Genomic DNA, 20452 nt, shown 5'->3' on the forward strand with positions numbered 1-20452 from the left:
GAGTCCTTTATATTAGAAAACACTCTGAAAAAAGCCTGTTTTTGCAAACCTGATGTATAACACAGAAGGAAAAGTTACCGTTTGCATCATTCTTTCCCCTCCTTTTGGATCTCTTCCTCTCCTCATCACGCATCTTCCTCTCTGCACCCTGAGGAAACACACTCATGATTACGAAACAACTCCAGAATTGCCTGATTTGTGTTTTTTTCCGTGAGAAAAATAAATGAAGTGAAATGGCTCAAATGACGTACCTTATCACAGAAAATCTTGACCTGGCAGGCAGCTCTGTGTATGAGCTGGTTTGTCCCTGAGCTAAAGTCGTACGTGTCGATCTGGATGTTGAGAGGAAGGCCTTTCACTCCTTTCTGAGAGGAGAAGTCTGTGCTCAGGGAGTTGATGCCAATGTACACCTGCAGACACAGAAGTCACGAGTTGTAATGTTAATGAGTAAATAAACAGAGGATGAAACTGCGCACAGGTTTATTTTCTCATGTTTTGTCTCCCTCATCGTGCTGTTTTCTATCTTTACATTTTCTGCCACTAACTCTTCTTCCTTCTCTCCACCTGCAGCAGGTTTGGCGGCCCCACCCCGGCGCCTTCAGGCCACAGAGACGCTCGAATTAGCTGTCGTGGATCTCGCCTGCTGTGGTGACAGGAGCCTCGGGGCCAAACACATTTCTGGGATTCCTCCCCTCCCTCCTTCAACCACTCCTTCACTCTCCACCTCCCTTCTCTACCTTTCCTCTCTTTTCCTCTAAACCTTCCACCTGTTCTGCTCCTTTTTCTCTCGCCTCACAGGGCAGAGGTTATATAAAAATATCCCTGCTTTGTTGTTAGATAATGCTGTGCAGTCATGATTGGTGGTGCGTGCTCACCTTGGCCTCCTCATTGGGGTTCCACACAAAGGAGAGAGCGTTGAAAGCCACTTCCTCGATGTTGCTGATGCCGTTGAACACTTCTTTGTAATCCGCTGTGGAAAAAAAGGAGAAAAAATGTTAAAGAAACATGAGCGCAGATTTCAACTTTAACATAACAGTTATAATCATCTGCTTCCAGGTGTGTGGTGACTTTGTTTAACATACCGATGTCAATGACCCTCTGCTTGGCAGTTGGCTGACGTGCATGCCAGTGATTCCAAAAGCGGAGCTGCATTTCTGGACTCTTGTCATTCTCAAACACAGCCATCACCACCGTCTGTTGCGGAGGAGGTAAGGTGACAGAAAAGCACAGAGTTAGGTACATTTGTCAACCTGGACGCCATTCTTTCACCTGCCTGCACCTCTAAGAAAAGACAGAGCCTCTTTTTTTTCTTAAAGCCGCAGTGTTCCATTTATCAACCTAAATCCCTTCTTTCTCCTCACATTGTCATCAGTTATTTGCAGTGAGCGGGTGTGTTTGTGTATGGTCTTATCCTCTGATTCACTTCACTAAGAAAAGGGGTTGTCACCAGTGTTTTTAAAACCACACCACACCTACCCCCCCTTCTTGTTTGCCACTATTTTTTTTCCACCCTCAGACAGCCAGAGCCGAGCTCATCGGCTCTATTGCCTCATTACACCAGCACAGGAACCTTACACAGGGCAGGACACTGTCAGTTTAATGGTAGCAGCTCTGTGTGCAGGGTGTCAGCAGGGAATTAGTCATTAAGGAGCTGGCTCCAAGGGAGGGACAGATTTTTGGGAAGGGTTGGCTTGGTGGCACGCAAGGAATTTAGGTAGTCATGGGTGAAAGAGGCATAAAGGAAAAGGCTCTTTCCTTTCCAATCGTAATTGTTCCCAGCTTTCCTAGTTCTTGCACTCACCTTGACTTTGGTGGCGGTCAGGCAGGCGCTGCTGTCCACTCCCTGCAGAGTGATGGGGTAGAACTGGCCCTTGTTGAGGTAAACCATTGGCAGATCACTGGATTTGTAAGGAGAAGCAGGAGGAGCACCCAAGGAGAACTGGAATTCACTCCTGAATCTTTCTGATGGGGAGCCGGTGTAGGAGCCTGAGTAGACTGGGCTGGACTGATCCTCAGGAAAGGGATCGCTGTAGGGAAGAGTCTGCAGAAACAGAAAACAACCAATATCAGTGGGGATTGTCCAAGCATTGTCCACGATTGTCTTCCGAATTTAGATGCTGTTCTTACCTCAGTGCTGGGGTCCGGGAAAGCCGCGCTCTCCGGCCACTTCTGCAGCAAAGAGTCGAAGATAATGTTGAGCTCCTGCTTGTCGTAAGTGTCCGCAACAACGCTGGTCAGGGTGGCGTAGGAGTCTGAGGTGGTGGGGACGGACAGGGAAGGGTTCTGCTTGGATCCCAAAACCTCTTGAGGATGGCTGTCGGAGAGGATCTTCATGACGTTGGCAGACGCCTCCAGTGACACAAAGTCATTGGTGTTGGGAGTCCTGGCAGGGTGGAGGAGAAGGGAGGAAGGTGGAAAAGACAAACTGATTAATTCATCAGCGTGACTCAGAAACACTACACCCATGAAGGAGAGTGAGGGAACAAACAACCCTAAAGAGACAAACTGTTGGGAACTTCACAGAAGCCTGTGCAAACAAACACCAGTCTAAACTCTCTCAGCACACAAAGCTACTGCAAGGAGATCTTTGGGAGAGTTTGAGTCTGGGTGGGTACTGTTTGTACCCTAATCCAGCTCTCTTTCTTTTCTGTGTTTGAGTTTCTCTTTCTAAGATGTTTGAGGGGACAATACTGCGCCCCAACAATGGCCATTTCTCTCCAGACAAGAAGACGGAGGAACTGAAAGCTCTGGTGGAGGAAAAGAACTCAAATGATGGACTGAAGAGGTGGACAATAAGATTACCCTCTCACCTCCTAAAGCCCTGCCTTTCCCTCCCTGCATTCACACTCTACAACACCTTTGGGTGCTGGGGTGAACACCTGGATTATTGTCTTACCTCTCTGTTGTTCTGCAGATGTTGCCTGCACGGTTGCAGCTGGCATTCTTCTGCTCTTTCTGGCTCTGGAACAGAAACGATAAACGGTGGTCAGAGCGAGACAGGTGACAAACACTTGAGGATAACTTCCTGCAAAGTTCTGCAGTTTCTACCTTGCACTGTTCGTAAAGCATGGTGAGGGCTGCCAGGTCGTCTGCTGGGTGGAGTCTGGGTTTGGAGGGGGTTGACTCGGGGACAGGGCTCTCCAGGTAGGACCAGGAGTCCATGATGTGGTTAGTGTAACGGTTGAAGTTGAAGTTCTCGCTCTGAAAGATGAGTCCCAGAGTCCTAAAGGAAGAAAGAATGGTTAACTAAGGCATTTAAAAAAAAATTATCTTCTTGTTAAAAAGGAGATAAATGTGTTCCAGGCTTGTTTGACACACAGGGTTTGATGGTTTGGGTCTAAGTTGTAATTTAGCGGCAGTGCCTGAGCCTTGGGGCACTGCACATACTTGCCCCTGAGCGTGAAGGGTTTCGATTGCAAAACCACAGAGCTGAGTAACATCCCTTTAGAAGCAGCAGCGTCAAGAAGGGTTTTAAAAGAAACCCAAACAGGCCACCCACTGACACCCTCCCACCAATTCACTAACCCCCCTCACTCACATACACACATCTTGATCCTGTATAAACTCACTTATTTGCAGTGGTCTCAAAAGACATGACAAGATGCCACACAAAGTCAATAGAAACCTGCAATTGGGCTCAGGTGAGCTCTGCTTTTCCCTGTCACCTGTTATGAAGCGGCAAAGCCCGGGATTCTCAGGATTGGATTTGTTTGGAAAGACTCACAGTGACATCGGATTGTCAATATCCTGCTTACCAGGATAAGCCCCCACTGGAGTTGGTTTGAAGTGGCTGATGAACAAATAAGCAGCAGTTTACTGTGGATACACAGCTAATTAAAAGTGCTGACAGGAGGGAGAAAGCACAGGTGTTGAAAACCACAACAGAGAAGAAGAAGACACCAACTAAGTTCTTAGAAGGAGTGATGAGGAAGCACTCTCAGTGGATTTCTTTAAATTTAACGGTACATCGCAGCAGTTTGTATCTGTGCTTGATTCTCACAGAGTTCATACACCTGCTCTGAGATGCACCTGTCTCTCCTTCTCACACCCAGCAGCCTCAGCAAAAATCCCACAACAGCTCCATTAGTCTCTCTCCATTTCCCCCTAAAACCAGCTGAATGCAGATGTTTTTACACAGACACAGGAGGGGGAGGCATGTCTAGGGTTTCACCATTATGTAATTCAATGCATTACATGCTGTCATTGCCCTCCAACACCTCAAGAGGAGATTCTCATTTCCCCGGACTGCTTTTGTGCTCTGTGGCCCCTAGGTTAGTGACAACACAAGCCGAAACAGACCCCGTCAGCTCCAGACCAGAGTGTGTGTTTAAACTATACATATCAGTTTCCCCTGCTAAACACTCTTCTCTGGAAACAGGGAGCTTTCACATGGGGGTCTCATTGCAAATATGAAGAAGGGGGGTTCCCGTCCCACAGACTGGATTCTGACATTAACTTCTTACAGTTTGATACAAACTCCAGCTCAAAACTCTTTGACTTTGTTGGCAAAAAAGTCAAATAATGGCGAAAAATAATCAGATAAACCCCACATTTAAAGCTCAAAGAGGAAGAAAATATCCTCAAAAAACTTACTCAGTCTCTTTGGTCATGTCTCCAGTCCAAGTAAGCCGGGTTAGGTTCCTTTGATTAAAACTCTGAGCTGTCTGAACGTGTGTCTCCCTCTGTGTCAGTGAGTCTATCAGTCTAGCAGAGAGGAGCAGTGACACACAGATGAGTCAAGTGTTGTGATTCCCTCAGACGGGGCCCAGATTTATTTCATGTGAGCCAAGTATTCCCTCTGTGCTCTGATTGGCTGAGAGGGCTGAAACAGGTGCCTGATAGGACAGGTGTAGGATCATTAACTCTTCCCAGGCTGGAGAGAAACTGGTATACATGTGTATGAGTGTGTGCAGCCTGGAGAGCACTTTGCAAGACAATCCAAAGCAGGAGTTTTTAGGACCTCATTAGCATGTGGAATAAAAGAGTGAGATTGGAGATCCTGGAGGTGTGAAAGGCTCGGTAATGATTCTGAGAAAGCAGGGATAGACCTGGTACTGGGCTTTAACATGTTAATAGTTTGTTGGTATCATTTTTCACTCTCCTACTTATTTCCATGACATACAAGGTTTTGGTTTCTTTATTTTCAAGGGATCAAAAAAGTAAAGATGGACACTTTTAGAAACACATGAGGAAATGCTTAAAGCTCCTGTGAGGAGATTTTAGCAAGCTTAAAAAGAGACACAAAGTTACAAGAGAGGGTTTTTTAAGGTCTAAAAAAGCAAACAAGACCATCAGAAACAAGGTTAACAATTTCTATTTAATATTTTATTTATTTAGGTTTATTTATTTATATATTTAGTAATATTTAATACCTTTACTCCATGTGAGGGGGTAGGTGTCAGACCAGGTTAATAAATGTACACAATCCAAAAACAAACAAACAAAAAAAAAAAACCCACTTTGACTTACCCCCTTAAACTGACAGTGGCATTTGATTACATAAATAAAACAAGATGAGATTTTTATTTTTTTTTTTTGTCCAAAATCACTTCATGTGCACTTTTTTTTGTGCACACAAGGGAAACAGGAAGTTCTATTCAGGACTTTTTTTAAGTTCTCTTCTAAAAATCTGTGTTTTCAGTCAAGAGTTATTTTTTCCCAATAAATAATGAAATATTTTTCTCCTAATAAAAGAAAAGAAAAATAATCTTTGATTTGAAAACTTGCAACAAGTTCTTTAAATTGTGTGCATTGATTTTAAAACTTTATACAGATTTTTATAATCACTTACAAATGTGTTACAGAAAAACTTTAATTTCTATAAATGTAAGATGACCATGATGTAGATGTTTAAAAAGGTATTAAATGTACCATAAAGAAGCTAAAGCTCTTGTGAAGAACTTTCTGTTTGAGTTCATTCTGGCTTCCTGTGCAGGTGAAAAAAAGTATCCCTTATTCCTTAGCCTAGATTTTCCTCCCAATGTACGCGTATTTAAAAAAAAATATATTATTATTGTTTTTAAATGTATTCTTCCTTTTTTTTTCAAAATACAGATGTCCTGCATAACAACTACAGAAAGCTACTTTTAGAAGTTTAATTAATCATTTTGACTGGCATCTAACCTCCATCATCTGTTTTAAAGTAGAAAAGACATTAATAATAGTAATAATTAGTCGACTTTCTGATGGTCTCATTTGTTATTGTAGTCATTTAAAAAGGCACTGGTTTAAATTCCCTAAATAGAGGAGCTTCAAGTGTGTTTAAATGTCAGATTTTAAGATGTACTGTCTTCATTTACCTATACCACAAAATATTTATCACAATCCACAGAATATGACCTGCATTTCAACTCTCCACAAGCAAAAGTTTCAGAGGTGTAGTCAAAATCTTACATCATTTTTGAATCAACAACTCTTCTTAATTTAGGCATTTAAAATATGCAGTAGTAATTTCACTGTTAAAATTAGATCAGGTAGCGTACTCAAAATTTCTATAAACAACGGGTTAGGGTTACAAGTCACACAGTACAGTACTTTTCAATATTTATTAAAATTGAACAATTGTTGAAAAGGTAAAAATATCTACTGACTGAATAAGTGATGGATTATACCCAAACACACATTTTTGTAAAGTCACACATCTGCTTTCAAGCCAAACTCACAACTCACTGTATGAAGAATCTGAAAGCAGCAAGGCTTGTAGAGTTTTTATGTCAGTCAGGGATATCATCTTCCACACACACACACACACACACTCACACATACACACACAAAGATAGCAATAGAAAGTACATTGTGTATGTGTTTGTGAAGTTATAATGAGCCCTTCAACTGTTCATATGTATTTGTGTGTGTGTGTGTGTGTGTGTGTGTGTGTGTGTGTGTGTGTGTGTGTGTGTGTGTGTGTGTGTGTGTGTGTGTGTGTGTGTGTGTGTGTGTGTGTGGCTAAGACCTTAGGGGATCTGGCGTGGTGGCACACAAGGGTGCGTGCTGTGCAGCCTGCCCACACACTCACACACGCCCTCACTGTGTCCTACACACAGACACACACAGACACACACGTACACACACACTCACTCACTCATAAACACACAGGCCCAGGGCCAAGTTGGCATAGACTCAGAGGAGAAAGAGAAAGAAGAAAGGTTTTCTTGGTACGACACACCTTCATGAAAGTGCGTCCTTAAGATCCAAAGTCATTAATCAAGCGAAGCTTCATTCCTGTCTCCCTCTAATGTATTTGAATACAACCTGTTTTACATTTGATAATGAACTTTTTTTTTATTTCAAGCTTTTTCAAAATTTAGATTTCAGGTTTGGAGGAATATGGGAAAAGAAACAATTAAAAAAAGGACGTTGGTCGATCATTTGCTGTCACGTCTTATTGGCTCGTTGAAGGTGTGAAGAGCTTCTCTCGCTGATCTGTTTCTCTTTCACCCTGTTTCTTAGCTTTTCCCAGTAAGTCCCTTATTAACACTGAGAATTAGCACATCAATGTAAAACTTTCTGTCTCTCCCTCTGCACTTTCACCAGAGGAAAAATCCCTGAAGTCCCTGATGCAAACATCAGATAGTCAAACCAACATATACATACACTGTGACTTCAACCAATGGGGATTTCATCATATCTTTTGTGATAAGGTCAACTAAAATGTGCAAAAGTATGAGGGTACTCAGATACTTCTTGATGCAACATGTTAGCAGCAAGTCCTGAAATTCTAAAGTTAAATCAAATGATAGCCAATTGGATTTAGAAATGAAGAGGATAATCAAATAGCAGAGATATTACTGGACAAGAAAGTGTGGGACTGTATGACGTAACTTGTCAAAACGTTTCTCAATTTTTAGTTTCACTTGAGCAATCGTAAATATTTTTGAGGATGTATTTTTTTCCTTCTCATTACAGCAGCTGTATCTGTATGGCTTGAGGATAAAGACAAAAACTGGATTAGTCTTTTTGTGCCCGTGTGTCCGCCTCATTGACTGCATGTCCATGAGACCACCAGGATCCCGTGTTTCCCCCATTGTGAGACATAAAGCCAAAATACTGCCTTGATGACAGCTGAATGCTGGATTTGTCGAGCTGAAGTGCATTCAAAGGCCATCCAAACAGTTGAACAGTTGTATACCAAAGCAAAACGCAGTTAACAGCAGAACTAAATCTTGTGTTGGTTCAAAGGTTCCTCCTCTAGTATGATGATTTGTCTATGAATACTGCAGGAGTCGTCATTTGTCAACAGAGCTGTCAATCTATCGTTTGAGAAACATCAAAGAAGTACAACTAAACTTCTCAGAGGAATTTACAAGGGAACATAAATCAGACCAGTAAGAACAAAATACAGATACCATGTTTGCGGGGAACAAGTTACTTTTCTTTAGATGAGAAGGTCTATTCTGCAGTCGGTCTCCAGGGGGAGCTCTAAATGTTTTGGCTTCACAGTTCACGTGCAGTTGTTGGATCTAGTTAAGTGTGCTAAGGTTTACAAAAAAGGTTAATGATAAGTAATAATGTGGTGATGGATACAAATTACTCTATTTGTAAAGGTTATATTAAAAGAAAAGAATTACACACCAGTTACCGGGCAGAAAATCATCAGGTGGGCACATGAAACTGCCTCAAGCCACAAAAGTATTTTTGATTTAAACAATTAACTTTTTACTTTATGACACTTTTAAGATTTAACATTTTAAGCCCAAACTCTTTTTTGTACCATTTTATGATTTATGGCGATTGTGATTAGGCTTAGGGCTCTTAGTTTCTTGATATTTGTAGGTGTTGTGATCTATGCCATTGTATGTTTTGGTAAATTTCTTTTCCAAGACTTTTTTTCTTCTTCTTCTTCTTCTTCTTCTTCTTCTTCTTCTTCTTCTTCTTCTTCTTCTTCAATAACAACAACAGAAAGTTTCATTTTATTCTGCTGTAGCTAAACACAGTTTTAAATTGTCCTTTCTTACTTTATTTGTTACAATTTTTTGCAAACACACTGCAAAACTTTGCTTGAAATGAAATGAAAAGTTCTCAGTTGTAAATGAATGTGTTATATTCATATGGATTGACATTAAACTGAAGGTACCATATCTTCTGCACATGATAATCAAACAGAAACCACAAGACACTGACACCTGTACATGCGGTGACACCCAGTTTAGAGAAAGCATCGCCACGTCCACTGAATAAGGCTCATTTATCTTAATATTACGAGCCAGCCCTGCAAAGTGTCTTTAGGTGTTTATGCAATTTTTCAGATCCATTACAGAGGAAGTCTTTTCCCCGACATGTCTTGAGAAAAATCCCATCCATCTTATCTTTATCTTTCATGTCCCGGTTGCGTAAAAGTGCCAGTGATCCCACAGCGCCCTGTGTTGAAACAGAAGGTGGAAGGATGTCACAAGATGTTCAAACGGCTGCCTGTCGTGCCTTGAAACTGACCCATGGAGTGTGAAACCAGGACCCCGATGTCCCACTGCTTTGGTCTGTGGTGTGTGTGAGTGTATGTGTGTAGCTGTGCGTGTGAGTGTGCAACCATGCATGGAGGCCTACAAACAGACATCAGCGGCAGCTCCATGCACCACTGCTGCTAAAAAGGAGCTCCATCATCACCCCTCTCCTCCCACTGTCCTCCTCTTTCTCATTTCCCTGTGTCCCTCGTACTCCTCCTTTCACCTACTTTTTCTGCTCTTGCTCTCCCTGTGATGACTGAATGTGTGAATGTCACCACAGCCATGCTCTGTCTCACCCAACCCCACATGAAGATCATGTATTCCAACTGAAAAAATCAGCCAATAAGTCACGTAAGGTTGAGCAACTAATTAAAACAGATCTCTTCTCTTCAACTCCTACACAGCTTACATATCTACCCCATCTCTTTCTCTTTGGCTATCTGTCTATCTCTTCTACTGCTCGGTTTGTCATGGAGGAATGTGTGCAGAGGGTTGACAGAGATATAAGGAGCCTGCGGGGCGTGCTGCACTCTATCTGCTCCTCAGCCCCGGGAAACACCAAGTGGTGCACCTGTTCCTGTAAAGCTCACACGTTTAGAGCACTTTACCTTTACATAAACCACCTTCCCACTAACTCTGTTTCCTCCTGGACTACTTTAAATTCTGTGAAATTCATAGGAAATGTATTACTTATTTACATAAACACAAATGTGGATGCTAACACAATGGGAGAAACTTCCTGTTATCAAGAAGTCATCACTATAAGCTTCAATTTGATGACAAAGAGTTATTCAATGGTAAGTTTAAATCTTTTAGGGCATGTTTTCTTTTCTTTTCTTTTTTTGGAAAAGCATATTTAAAAAGAGGGTAGATTTGATTATGTATTCAATGTATTTTCTATGAATTAAACAAAATGTGACCCACAAACAGGCTGCGCAAAGTTTATCATACTGTCAGTAACTCAGGCTGACATATCTGCAGCACATTGATTGATTTTTGTACTATCTTTGTTGGAGAAAAATATGAATCTGAACTACATGTCAGAGATATATTTATAACCAACATTCACTTGTTTTTAATTAAGCACCTATTAGGAGCTTTTTGCTATCTGCATAAAGTCCAATTATTTCCATAAATTAATATATGATGTCCAAAACTGCTATCAGGTATAAGATGAATTAACAGACTTAAAAACAAAATAGAGAGATAGAATTTCATTTAAAATCAACAATCAACAATTGCTTTTACATGAAGGGAACAGAAAAGAGTTTGAAGATTCCTCTTTGTCCAGAGGGGACGCCACAATCAACATGACTGAACTTCTTTTAAAGTACTTTATCTTATTTTTGTAAGATAAGAAAAATGTTACATTTTAGTGGCGCAACATAATTCCATTTTCTGTTTACTCATGTATTGATATTAATCTTAGTATTAACGAATGTTTTAGTGAACCAACAGTGTAAACATGCCAGGGTTAGCAAAAAGGCTAATCCTTATTGTAGCCTTCAGGAGATTATCACAGAGTTCATAGTGATAGGATGGTAGATAGAATAGCATATATATATATGTATATATATATATATAAAATAAAAATGAATAAATAAACAACACAGTACTACTCAATATCCTAACACATTTTTAGCATGATATAATTTTTGCCCAAGTCACATTTCAAAGTTTTCAAAAAAAGAAGAGAGAAAAAACATTTTTATGTATATTTAATTTTTGTATTCACTATTTTCATTGTAGTGTTTATTTTATATATATGTCTTTCTGTTAACTTTATCTTTTATTTAAATTTCTTTGACTCTGGCAATCATGTTATGAGCTCACAAAGTAATGATTTGAATCTTTATAATTATCGACTTAGGTAGTTGGGTTTTTGAGCTAAAAATACACAAAAACATGATGAGTACTATGTATTTCCCATTTAAATGGATTTAGATTCCACTTCTTCTATCTGTGTTTTTCATTCAGAGAAGGGATGGATGTCGTGTAAAAGAGCACCTGTGTGTTCTGAATTGCTAAAGCTCCAGTGAGAAACTTTCAGTTTATGTAGGTTTTAGTGCCTCCAGTGGACAAAGCATTACCTCTTATCTCTTTTCTAATTCAACATTTAAAAATAAAGAAAAATAAATAAATAAAAAATAGGGCTGTTTAAGATTTATTAACAAAATAAAATAATAAATAAAAAAGGCCATTATTTCAGTCTGATTCAATCCTGATATAAACTCCTCACAGGTGCTTTAAGTAAAGGTACATTTTGGTAGATGCTTTTGTCATCACTATAACGTGCTTAAAGTGTTTGGGTGTAGATGCATCTGTGAGTCTGAGGCACAGCGTCAATCCAGAAAGCAGCTCAAAGAAGAACAGACTTAAATTGTGTTTAAGTGTTGCTCTGTTTTTTAAAACACCCAGATATGCTCTGAGCTCCATGTGCAGCTGGAGCACAGCACTGATGTGTGTGTTTGCAGGGACTGTTGACCTCTGCCAGGTGATTTGACCTCCTCAGTGCTGTGACACTGAGGAGAATAGGGAGCACTCTTAAGCAGAATCCTCCTGTCACTTTGTTTGACCTAGACTAGAAAGGCTCCAGGAGTCTGGAAAGATCCTCAAACCCCCCTCCTCATCGCCCCCTTCTCTCTTTTAATATTGCGCCCACCAGGCAGCAGCAGCAGCCACTCCCAGAAACTCCACATTGCCTTGAGAAAAGGATCGGGGCTGAGGAGGGGGATGACAGGAGGTGGGTTTTGGGTCAAGGATTGCAGTAAGCAAGTGTAAAAACTGAGGGGTGAGGAGGTGTCACAGAGACTATGAAAAAGCTGCAGATTTATGGTAATATTGGAGAGGACAAGAGAGAAAGTGGGGAGCTGTCAGGAGAGCTTCAAAGAGCTGCTTCAAAGTTACAGCAACCCTTTTTTTCTCGATGGCTACTGAAGGTTAGGACACTTAACACCTGAGGCAAGAGGAAGCTGCGGAGGAGTATGTGGTCGTTGTATTGCTCAATATAATGCATATCTGTGCTGTGCTGCAGGGCAGGAGTGTTGACATGCAACAGCACAAGGGGATTTTACAGGAATTAAAACTAGAGCATCTGCATGTGCTGCAAAATGGAACAACGAATTTATGTCTCAAGGATTGCAATTAATATCTTTTGAAGGTAGAAATAAAAAGTTCTTTGGGTGTATTGAGCTGTGTTTTTTAAATTTTATAGCTCAAAACAAGGTTCTGCAAATTGTCTCTATGATGTGAAAAAATGCTTTACCCTGAGTGCTTTGCATGTCCCAAACACTGGAAATGTGGCTTCAAGTTGTGTCCTTCAACAGTTTTTTTTTTTTTTTTTTTGTAAGAGATGTATCTGACATTCAAGATATAATCACTTTAAATTGTGTTAAATTTACCACAACTTTTAGTTCTTACTTGAACAAGGTGTCTGAAAAATAACTCTTGATGGGAAGATTTATGCTTTTAAAGATCAGTTACGACACTTACAGAAATGTCTGCCCACTCAGCTTTTGAGCTTTTCTCAGAAAAATCTCTGCAATGCAAAGATTTAATCTCCTGAGAAATCACTTGAATTCTCACCATGGACGCTGAAGTTTATGTGAGAGATTCAAGTTTAAAGCTAAGTCAACAAAAGATCTGATGTCAATTATTTTAAAGACTCTGAAGCATTAAACCCTGAGGTTGTTTTGAAATCTTTATTATCTCTGTCAGTTCACGTGTGTTTACTTTACAATAAGTTTGGCATGTTGGCTCATTCAAAGCACGCAGAGGACGGTTGGTTTAACACTGAGGAAAGTCTCTGTCATGTTTGTGAAGACTCATTCCTCTTTTATTTCTTGCTTGCATTCTGCTTTTGTAGGGGATCGGTATGAACACAGCCGAAAGAGTCGGTAAGATAACAACAACTGTGGAATGACATACCTGCCATAGGCACACACACAAACACAAACACACACGCACACACACACATGCACAGATAATTACACAATTAAGCGTGCATGCAAACTTTGTCTTACATTTAAACATGAAGTCTAGGATCTCATGCACATTAACTGACACACATACAAACAAATGCAGGTAGATGCAGACAGGTGATTATCTTATCTGTCCCAGGAACCAGATCTCTGCAACATCTCTACGTTTTCTCGGCTCAGACGAATCAGTGAAGTAATGCCTGTCAGAGAGAGACACATCCGCCAGAGACAAAGACGATTCAAGAAACTTTATCTCAGATGTCACAGCTAGCAACTGAAACTAGCAACACATGATATATGAAAACCAGTAACGGGGAAAAGGAAATCTTAGAGCTGTGTGAGCGTGTTTACATTTGTAGTGAAGGTTGCAACAGGTTGACATGTGAGATCCAAAATTTTAATCCCAGAGGTAAGACGTCACAATAGACTAAATCAAACTGAGATGGTGGAAATTAACTATTTTCAGGGGGCTGTTAGATCTACACACACACACACACACACACACACACACACACACACACACACACACACACACACACACACACACACACACACACAAAGCCACTTGGGGTCCCACCCAAATAGAAAGCAGGTACTGAGCTCATCTCCATATCAGGTTTCGTCCTGGATCCCTCAGGCTAAAGTTAGATACAGGCCACAGGTAGCTTTTGCAGGACGCACTTATCTACAGCTGCTAATTACTGCAGAGAAATGTGCATAATTGACCTCTGACCTGAGAAGACGGAACATTCCCGGAGCTTTTAACCGAAGCTGTAGGCCCATATACCTGTAAATCAAAGCTCAGTCAAAATCTGTCTCCTGGTCGTTGAATTTTTAGTGGCTATTGATCTTTAAGTCAACATTTTGAAAAAGAGCGTTTTCTTAATGCAGTTTTAAAAATGATACCTTGAGCATTTGATATGATTTGATGTAATATTTATTACTGTGTTTGGATTACATTTTACAGCGCAGGTGTCAAATGAAAGTTTTCCTGCTGGGACAATTACATATATCATGATGTGTGATATTTCCTTTGGTATTGTACTGATGCCATCAAATTATGTTCTTCTTGAATCATATCATGTGGTAGTTATGTCAGATGGGAATATATTGTGATTTAACACATCTGATTTTATCATCCTCTGCTATAAATTGTCATACTGTATCATACTGTATATCATGTTATCTTGTCATATGGTACCTTACCATATGTATGTGTCTTAATGTACCATAATGCATCCTAATGTATTAGGAAACTATTCTTAAGTATGCGTCATATCATGTATCTTATCTTGGTGATCATGTTCTACTGGTTGCATTATAAACAAGGTGCAACATCCGATTAGTAAAAATGGAGCCCATGCCGAAGTGCTAAAAGTCACTGTTCGTCAAGAACTCGTTTAAGGCTGGCTGCAGAAAGACCGGAAGTCACATACACACTCAGCCATAAAAACAGACTTTATAGCATTAAAAACATATTCACAGCCTGGTTCAAAAAACGCCTTGGGTCTAAAACTATGAATATCGGCACACACTGTACAGTGAGTGGATTTTTTTCTATCTATTAGAGGTTATTAGAATTGTTTGATTGTCCAATCAGAGGCACAGCTCAGGTCACTTGACCGCCGTGTCCTCTGTAGCTGCTTGAAGAAAATCTCACAGCTGGCGTCATAGTGAATGTGGCTGCTGTGGATTGCCATCATTTCACGGTTTCAGGAACAGATGGTGACGTCGCGGAGGCTACGTCCATGTTTTATCCAGTCTTTGATTATAACGTTTCCTGCTGTGTTGTATCATATTTCATAGTATTGTTACAAAGTGTAATGTACCATTATTTCATGTTATGTAAAAAACTGTAAAATGCCAGATTTGACATCGTTAGTATATTTTATCATATTGATCATGTTATATTGTCCTTTTACTGTATCCTCTCATAGTGTTATGTAACATATATATCTCAAAGTGCTAAAACAAAATAAAGTTGGATTGGATTGGATATTATAACATGACATACATTGGAGCATACACTGTTATGTGTATTATGACATATCTAAACATATCACTTTGTGATACCATGTAAACATAACACAACAACTTGTCTTGTCTATATTGTAATGTATATTGTAATGTGTATCATGATATATATCGTAAAATGTATCGTGATGTGTCTTAATGCATCATATCATAGCGTAACGTAGCTTTACGTAATCGTAATGTTTCCAAACTTAATGTAACAAAACATAAAATATGTCAAGATTGTGTTGTAGGATGCAACTTAACATCACATTTACTATCGTATCGTATATTTATGTATTATGTATTATCGTAGCGTAAGAAATAGTGCTGTATCAAGACCTTTCCAAGTGAAAAGTCTTTTCCTGAACTAGTTTAACTCTGGAGAAATAGTCTCTCACTTTCAGATACATCATGGGATGTGCTATGGAGAAAGATTACAATGACAGTTTACTCTTTTTAATTATCTTAGACACATGACACAAACATGGTAACTCTTAAATCTGCCAGAGAAGCAATCCTTTTAAGTTTCCCTGCTAGTTAAAGTGACAGCACCAGAGCAGAGGAAGTTTGTTCAGTTAGAGTCAGTGTATAGTTAGACATCACATACAGGCTTGACTCCCACTATAACCTGTATCCTCGGGCCTCTGTCGCCCTGGAGGAAAACACGACCTGATGTTTTGGTGAAAATTTCCTGCAGGTAGTAATACTACACGCAGGCAGTGTAAGTTCACAGCAGATACAGTGCAGCTCATGTTCTCCACAAAGAGACGCGTCATTGCCGCCTTGCTTTACAACAATAAGAGCTCTTTATCTGGGACTGACTGACACTCTGTTGCAATTAGAAGACAAAATGTTCAGCAACCTTTCTATTGTTTGTGTGAGTCAAATGGAGGTGCATGACATTTTCTTAGGGTGTGTGCTCAGTAGTTGTGTGTTACATGTGTGTGTGCACAGGCACAGTTATTCATTTGTGGGTCAAAGTTACATGGAAACTGAGGAAGATGAAGGAAGCAGTGAGAAAAAAAGGCTCTTCAATGGAGTACAGTTTTGAAATGAAGCTGGAAAATCTTTTCTAAACATCTTTCACTTTCCCTTACAAGAAACATCTCTCCCTCTCTATTCCACCCTCCTTCTTCTCCTTCTCCTCATCCTCCCATCATCCCTCTCACTCCCACTTCCCCTATGGATGAGTGGTAATATTCCCGTGGGATAGTGGAGGAGGAGACTTTTCCAGGGTCTGTTGCTTCATCATCCAAAAGAAAGCAGGGAACATGCCCGGACCACCTCGACTCAGACAGAAACTGTTTTGTTTTTTTTTTCTTTTGCAGGGTTGCCCTCCATGTGTGCACATGTTACCTCTCTTCTGTAAACTTTATCACTTTCAGTCTTAGTGCATCCTGCTCTGACTTCCTTATCCTGCATGCTTTAATTTCTTTCATCTCTTTACTTTTTGAAATTATGCTGCTTTTTTTCAAGTTTTAATCCAAAAATAAAGATGTAAATATAAACTTTTAGTCTCCATTTTTTTGTAAGAATTGAAATATTTTTCAATACAAGACGCACTTTAAGAATAATGACTTCACTGTTTGCCAGCAAACTCCTCTACCCTGATCAGAAGCAGGAAAAAAATTTCCACATTCACCTTCGATACCTCCTCATAATCTATTTCTTTCTCTCTCCCTCCCTTTTCCTTTCTTCGACTCGCGCCCAGTTTCAGTCTACATGTCTCAGCTCGTCGGAGATCTAGAGGAACCACGCACTCCTTTTCTCCTCAGCCCTCAGGAACAGTCACAGCCTTCCCTGCTCAAGGGCAGCAGCAGGGTGCGTCCCAATGAACGGTGAGGTACATCGAAGATTGACGTATTGATGACCTTATGGGTTTGGTCCACAAATCTGTATCCATAGAGATACATTAATCAGCTTTTCTACTAAATGCTTCTAATTGTCCATTTGATTTTTTCCCATGGGACACCAGAAAAAATGTCTTTCCCTGGTCAAACATCCACGTTCTGTTTTTTTTTCTTCAATTTTTTTGCCTCTTTTTTTTTCTCATTGATTATATAACTTAATATAATATTAATATAACAATCATTATTTCTAACTTAGTTAAAAAAAGCAGGATGAGACGGAAGGTCACATCATTAAGATAAAATAACTTTCATCTGCTTGTGCAGAGTTGTGCTGAATTTAGTCTAACTTAACCCAAAGGTTTGTAGTGTGAAATGTTCACAGTAGAATTAAACTTAAAAAATAAGTGCAAAGTTATATTGACTACTCATACATAGGATCATGATTCTGTCGCTTTACATTTTAATTTGATATGTGTCAAATTGCAGCACAAAACCTGCTGCAAATCAGATTCTTAAAGTTTCCTGGAAAGTGTCACGTAGCCAAAGAAGAGGAAGACAGTTAGTGTGGGCCAAGCTTCAAACTGTTTAAGAACAACGATCGGGATGAGCAAATACTGCAGGAAAAAACACGCACTGTTAAAGCAGATGAAAACTGATGGAAAATTATCCTTTTTTTCAAGATTAAAGACTTTGATTTTGTCACACTCTCATACAGATGTGCATAAAATGTAAAAACAGTGCAATTGCCATGCAATAAACACTCAAAATACTAATTCACATATTTAGAATTGAAAAGGAAAAGGAACATTTGAAAGTAAAAAATACATATTTATGTATACTGTGTAAAGTATCAGTGTTTTTAGTGTCCAGGGTGTCAGCGTGCAGATTGACATGTTCACATGATTTTACTTGAGCATTGTGCAGCGTTTTCTGAATGCTTTAAATGCAGCCAACAAATTAAATAATAATAATAATAATAATAATAATAATAATAATAATAATAATAATAATAATAATAATAATAATAACTATAAATTATTATAATTGATATAATGTTAAACAATGCAGCATTTTCTGAATGCTTTAATTGCAGCCAACAAAAATAAATAATTATTTTTATTATTTATTTATTTATTTATTTATTATTTATTTTTAATTAAAAAATAATAATAAAAAAATTATAAATCATTATAATTGATATAAAGTTAAACAGAAACAGATGTAAAAACATAATAATTGCTTAAAAAATCTAAGGCTGCTTGAGAGACATTTCATTAATAACCTTTTTTATTTAGGACTGAAGAGTCATCATTTCTTGTTTGTTTGTTGGGGAGATATTTTTCCTTTACTGATAGATTGTTTGATGTCTTTATTTAGAATATTTAAGTAAAAACTTAAAAACATGTAAAAAAAAAATACAAATACCGGTAAGTGACAAAACGAGATTATAACTTTAATCTGCAATTTCGCAGGCCTCCCAGCTAACACGAGGGAAAAGGAGTAGGAAAAAGTATAAACTTGTCTAGTCCTACTGCCATAAACTTTACTAAACTTCCTAACTGAAATCAGGACACTGTCTTAAATTTACTGATAACTTTGAACCAGGTAGAGTAGATATAATTAGCTAGAAAGAGACAGGAAGTTTAGAGAGTACATACTGAAATGACAGCAGCACATATACGGCACAGGGAACCATAGAGTCGCTGTAATTAGGACTATCACCCCTGTAGGTTGGGCACACACCTTTATCTCTGGCCTAAACCAGCTCTCCTACACAGTAACAGTTGATGATGATCTTTATAAAACATTTATCTTAAGATCCCCAAACTGATGAGCATCAGAGAGACACCTTTAAGTGTTCTTGCAAACTTCATTTTTTGTCTGGGTTAAAAAAAGGACTCAGATGCATCCTGTCTAAGGAAGTCAAAGTGATTCTTTAGAGCTGGAATAAACAGCTTTATTCTGACATTGTTTTGATAAAGCATAGGTCAAATGTAGGGTGACTCGAGTTCATTTACAGACGGTCTTTTTCAAAGAAATGCACCTGCTATTATAGACTTAAGTCTCCTCTGAAAAGGAATCCACCTGTTGCAAGGCGTGGAGAGGAAGGGAGGGAAGGAGGGAGAGACAGGCAGGGAGGAAGAAAGGAAAGGAGGCAGAGAGAGACAGTCGTGCCTTCCAGACAAATGCATGGTGTCACCTGGTATAAGAAAAACACAAATCAAGGCAGAGGTGTGAATGGAAGACTGGAGAAGATGTGAAGAGGAGGAGGGGATGAAGGGGGGGCATGGAAGGAAGAGGGAGTTGTCATCTCCCACAACAAGTTTAACCTGAATCCAAAGCTAACAAGATGCCGTGATTGCAGGGCACTGGCTGAAAATATGAAGGAACTAAGACAACAGACAGAGAGAGGGAGAAAAAGAAAATTAAACACAGGCTTTTGTTCCTTCTCTCTCCTCAGGTTTCAGACAGACGACATCTTTCACTATCCTTGACACACACACACACACACACATGCATGCACACACACAAACAGAGAAACAAAAGAGGTTTTAAAGCCTCGATAAGATGTAGAAGACAGGATGAAAATCTGCACAGCGGCACACATGGAAAACATTTCTTTATAATCTTTGAGGTGTGCAGCAGAAAACTGGTATCATTGAAAACACATGCATGCTGCACTCACAGTAAATCACTGCAACACTGCAGGATGGGTAATATGTCAGCCTGGAGGAAGTGGAGGTCAACAGTTGAGACAAAGTGTTATCTTACTTCTCTCATGACTGTGGGTAAAGGAGGGAAAGGATTCAAGTGCGAGCTGTGTTGAATGTGGGCTCTCACAACATCGACTTGATGTCTCTTTGTCAAAGTTTGACAGCAAGGGTTTGGGTCTAGCTCAAAAAATCACCATGCACATTTAATAATTTCTCACACTGGACGAAAAAAGAAGTAATGCTATCTATTTAACATATTTGTTGAACGTCTTTGAGCATTGGGGAAGATTTTCCATTCTGGTCAGGTGTCAGTTAAGATGTTGCTCAATCTGAGCTCTTTAAATACTTCAAAGCCATCAGGAGGAATTCATCGTGACTCAGGTGAGTGACTGTTTGAAGTCATTCATCTAAAACTGAAGCCCTGAGTCATCCTGCTTTATCATAGTTTCTTA

General features: G+C 39.4%; 1 protein-coding gene across 2 annotated transcripts in view; it reads right to left on the minus strand.

Annotated features, from left to right (window-relative positions):
• The window catches only part of grhl3 (grainyhead-like transcription factor 3), a 32355-nt gene that overhangs the window by 3667 nt on the left and 8236 nt on the right, over positions 1 to 20452 (minus strand). Inside the window, exons 1-9 of one of the 2 annotated variants that reach the window (XM_074692272.1) lie at positions 4594 to 5484; positions 3049 to 3223; positions 2897 to 2961; positions 2128 to 2383; positions 1802 to 2041; positions 1083 to 1194; positions 876 to 970; positions 252 to 410; positions 79 to 148 (exon numbers count right to left, since the gene is read on the minus strand). In XM_074692272.1, the coding sequence (XP_074548373.1) occupies positions 79 to 148; positions 252 to 410; positions 876 to 970; positions 1083 to 1194; positions 1802 to 2041; positions 2128 to 2383; positions 2897 to 2961; positions 3049 to 3223; positions 4594 to 4610 (1189 nt within the window). In that variant the 5' untranslated portion in view covers positions 4611 to 5484. Of the gene's footprint in view, positions 1 to 78; positions 149 to 251; positions 411 to 875; positions 971 to 1082; positions 1195 to 1801; positions 2042 to 2127; positions 2384 to 2896; positions 2962 to 3048; positions 3224 to 4593; positions 5485 to 20452 lie in introns of those variants that run through there. The other variant, XM_074692273.1, reaches the window with a different exon arrangement.

The sequence above is a fragment of the Halichoeres trimaculatus genome, unplaced genomic scaffold (genome assembly GCF_033239565.1).
Source record: "Halichoeres trimaculatus isolate MK-OKI-2021-1 unplaced genomic scaffold, fHalTri1.1 fHalTri1_scaffold_17, whole genome shotgun sequence".
Taxonomy (NCBI): Eukaryota; Metazoa; Chordata; class Actinopteri; order Labriformes; family Labridae; genus Halichoeres; species Halichoeres trimaculatus.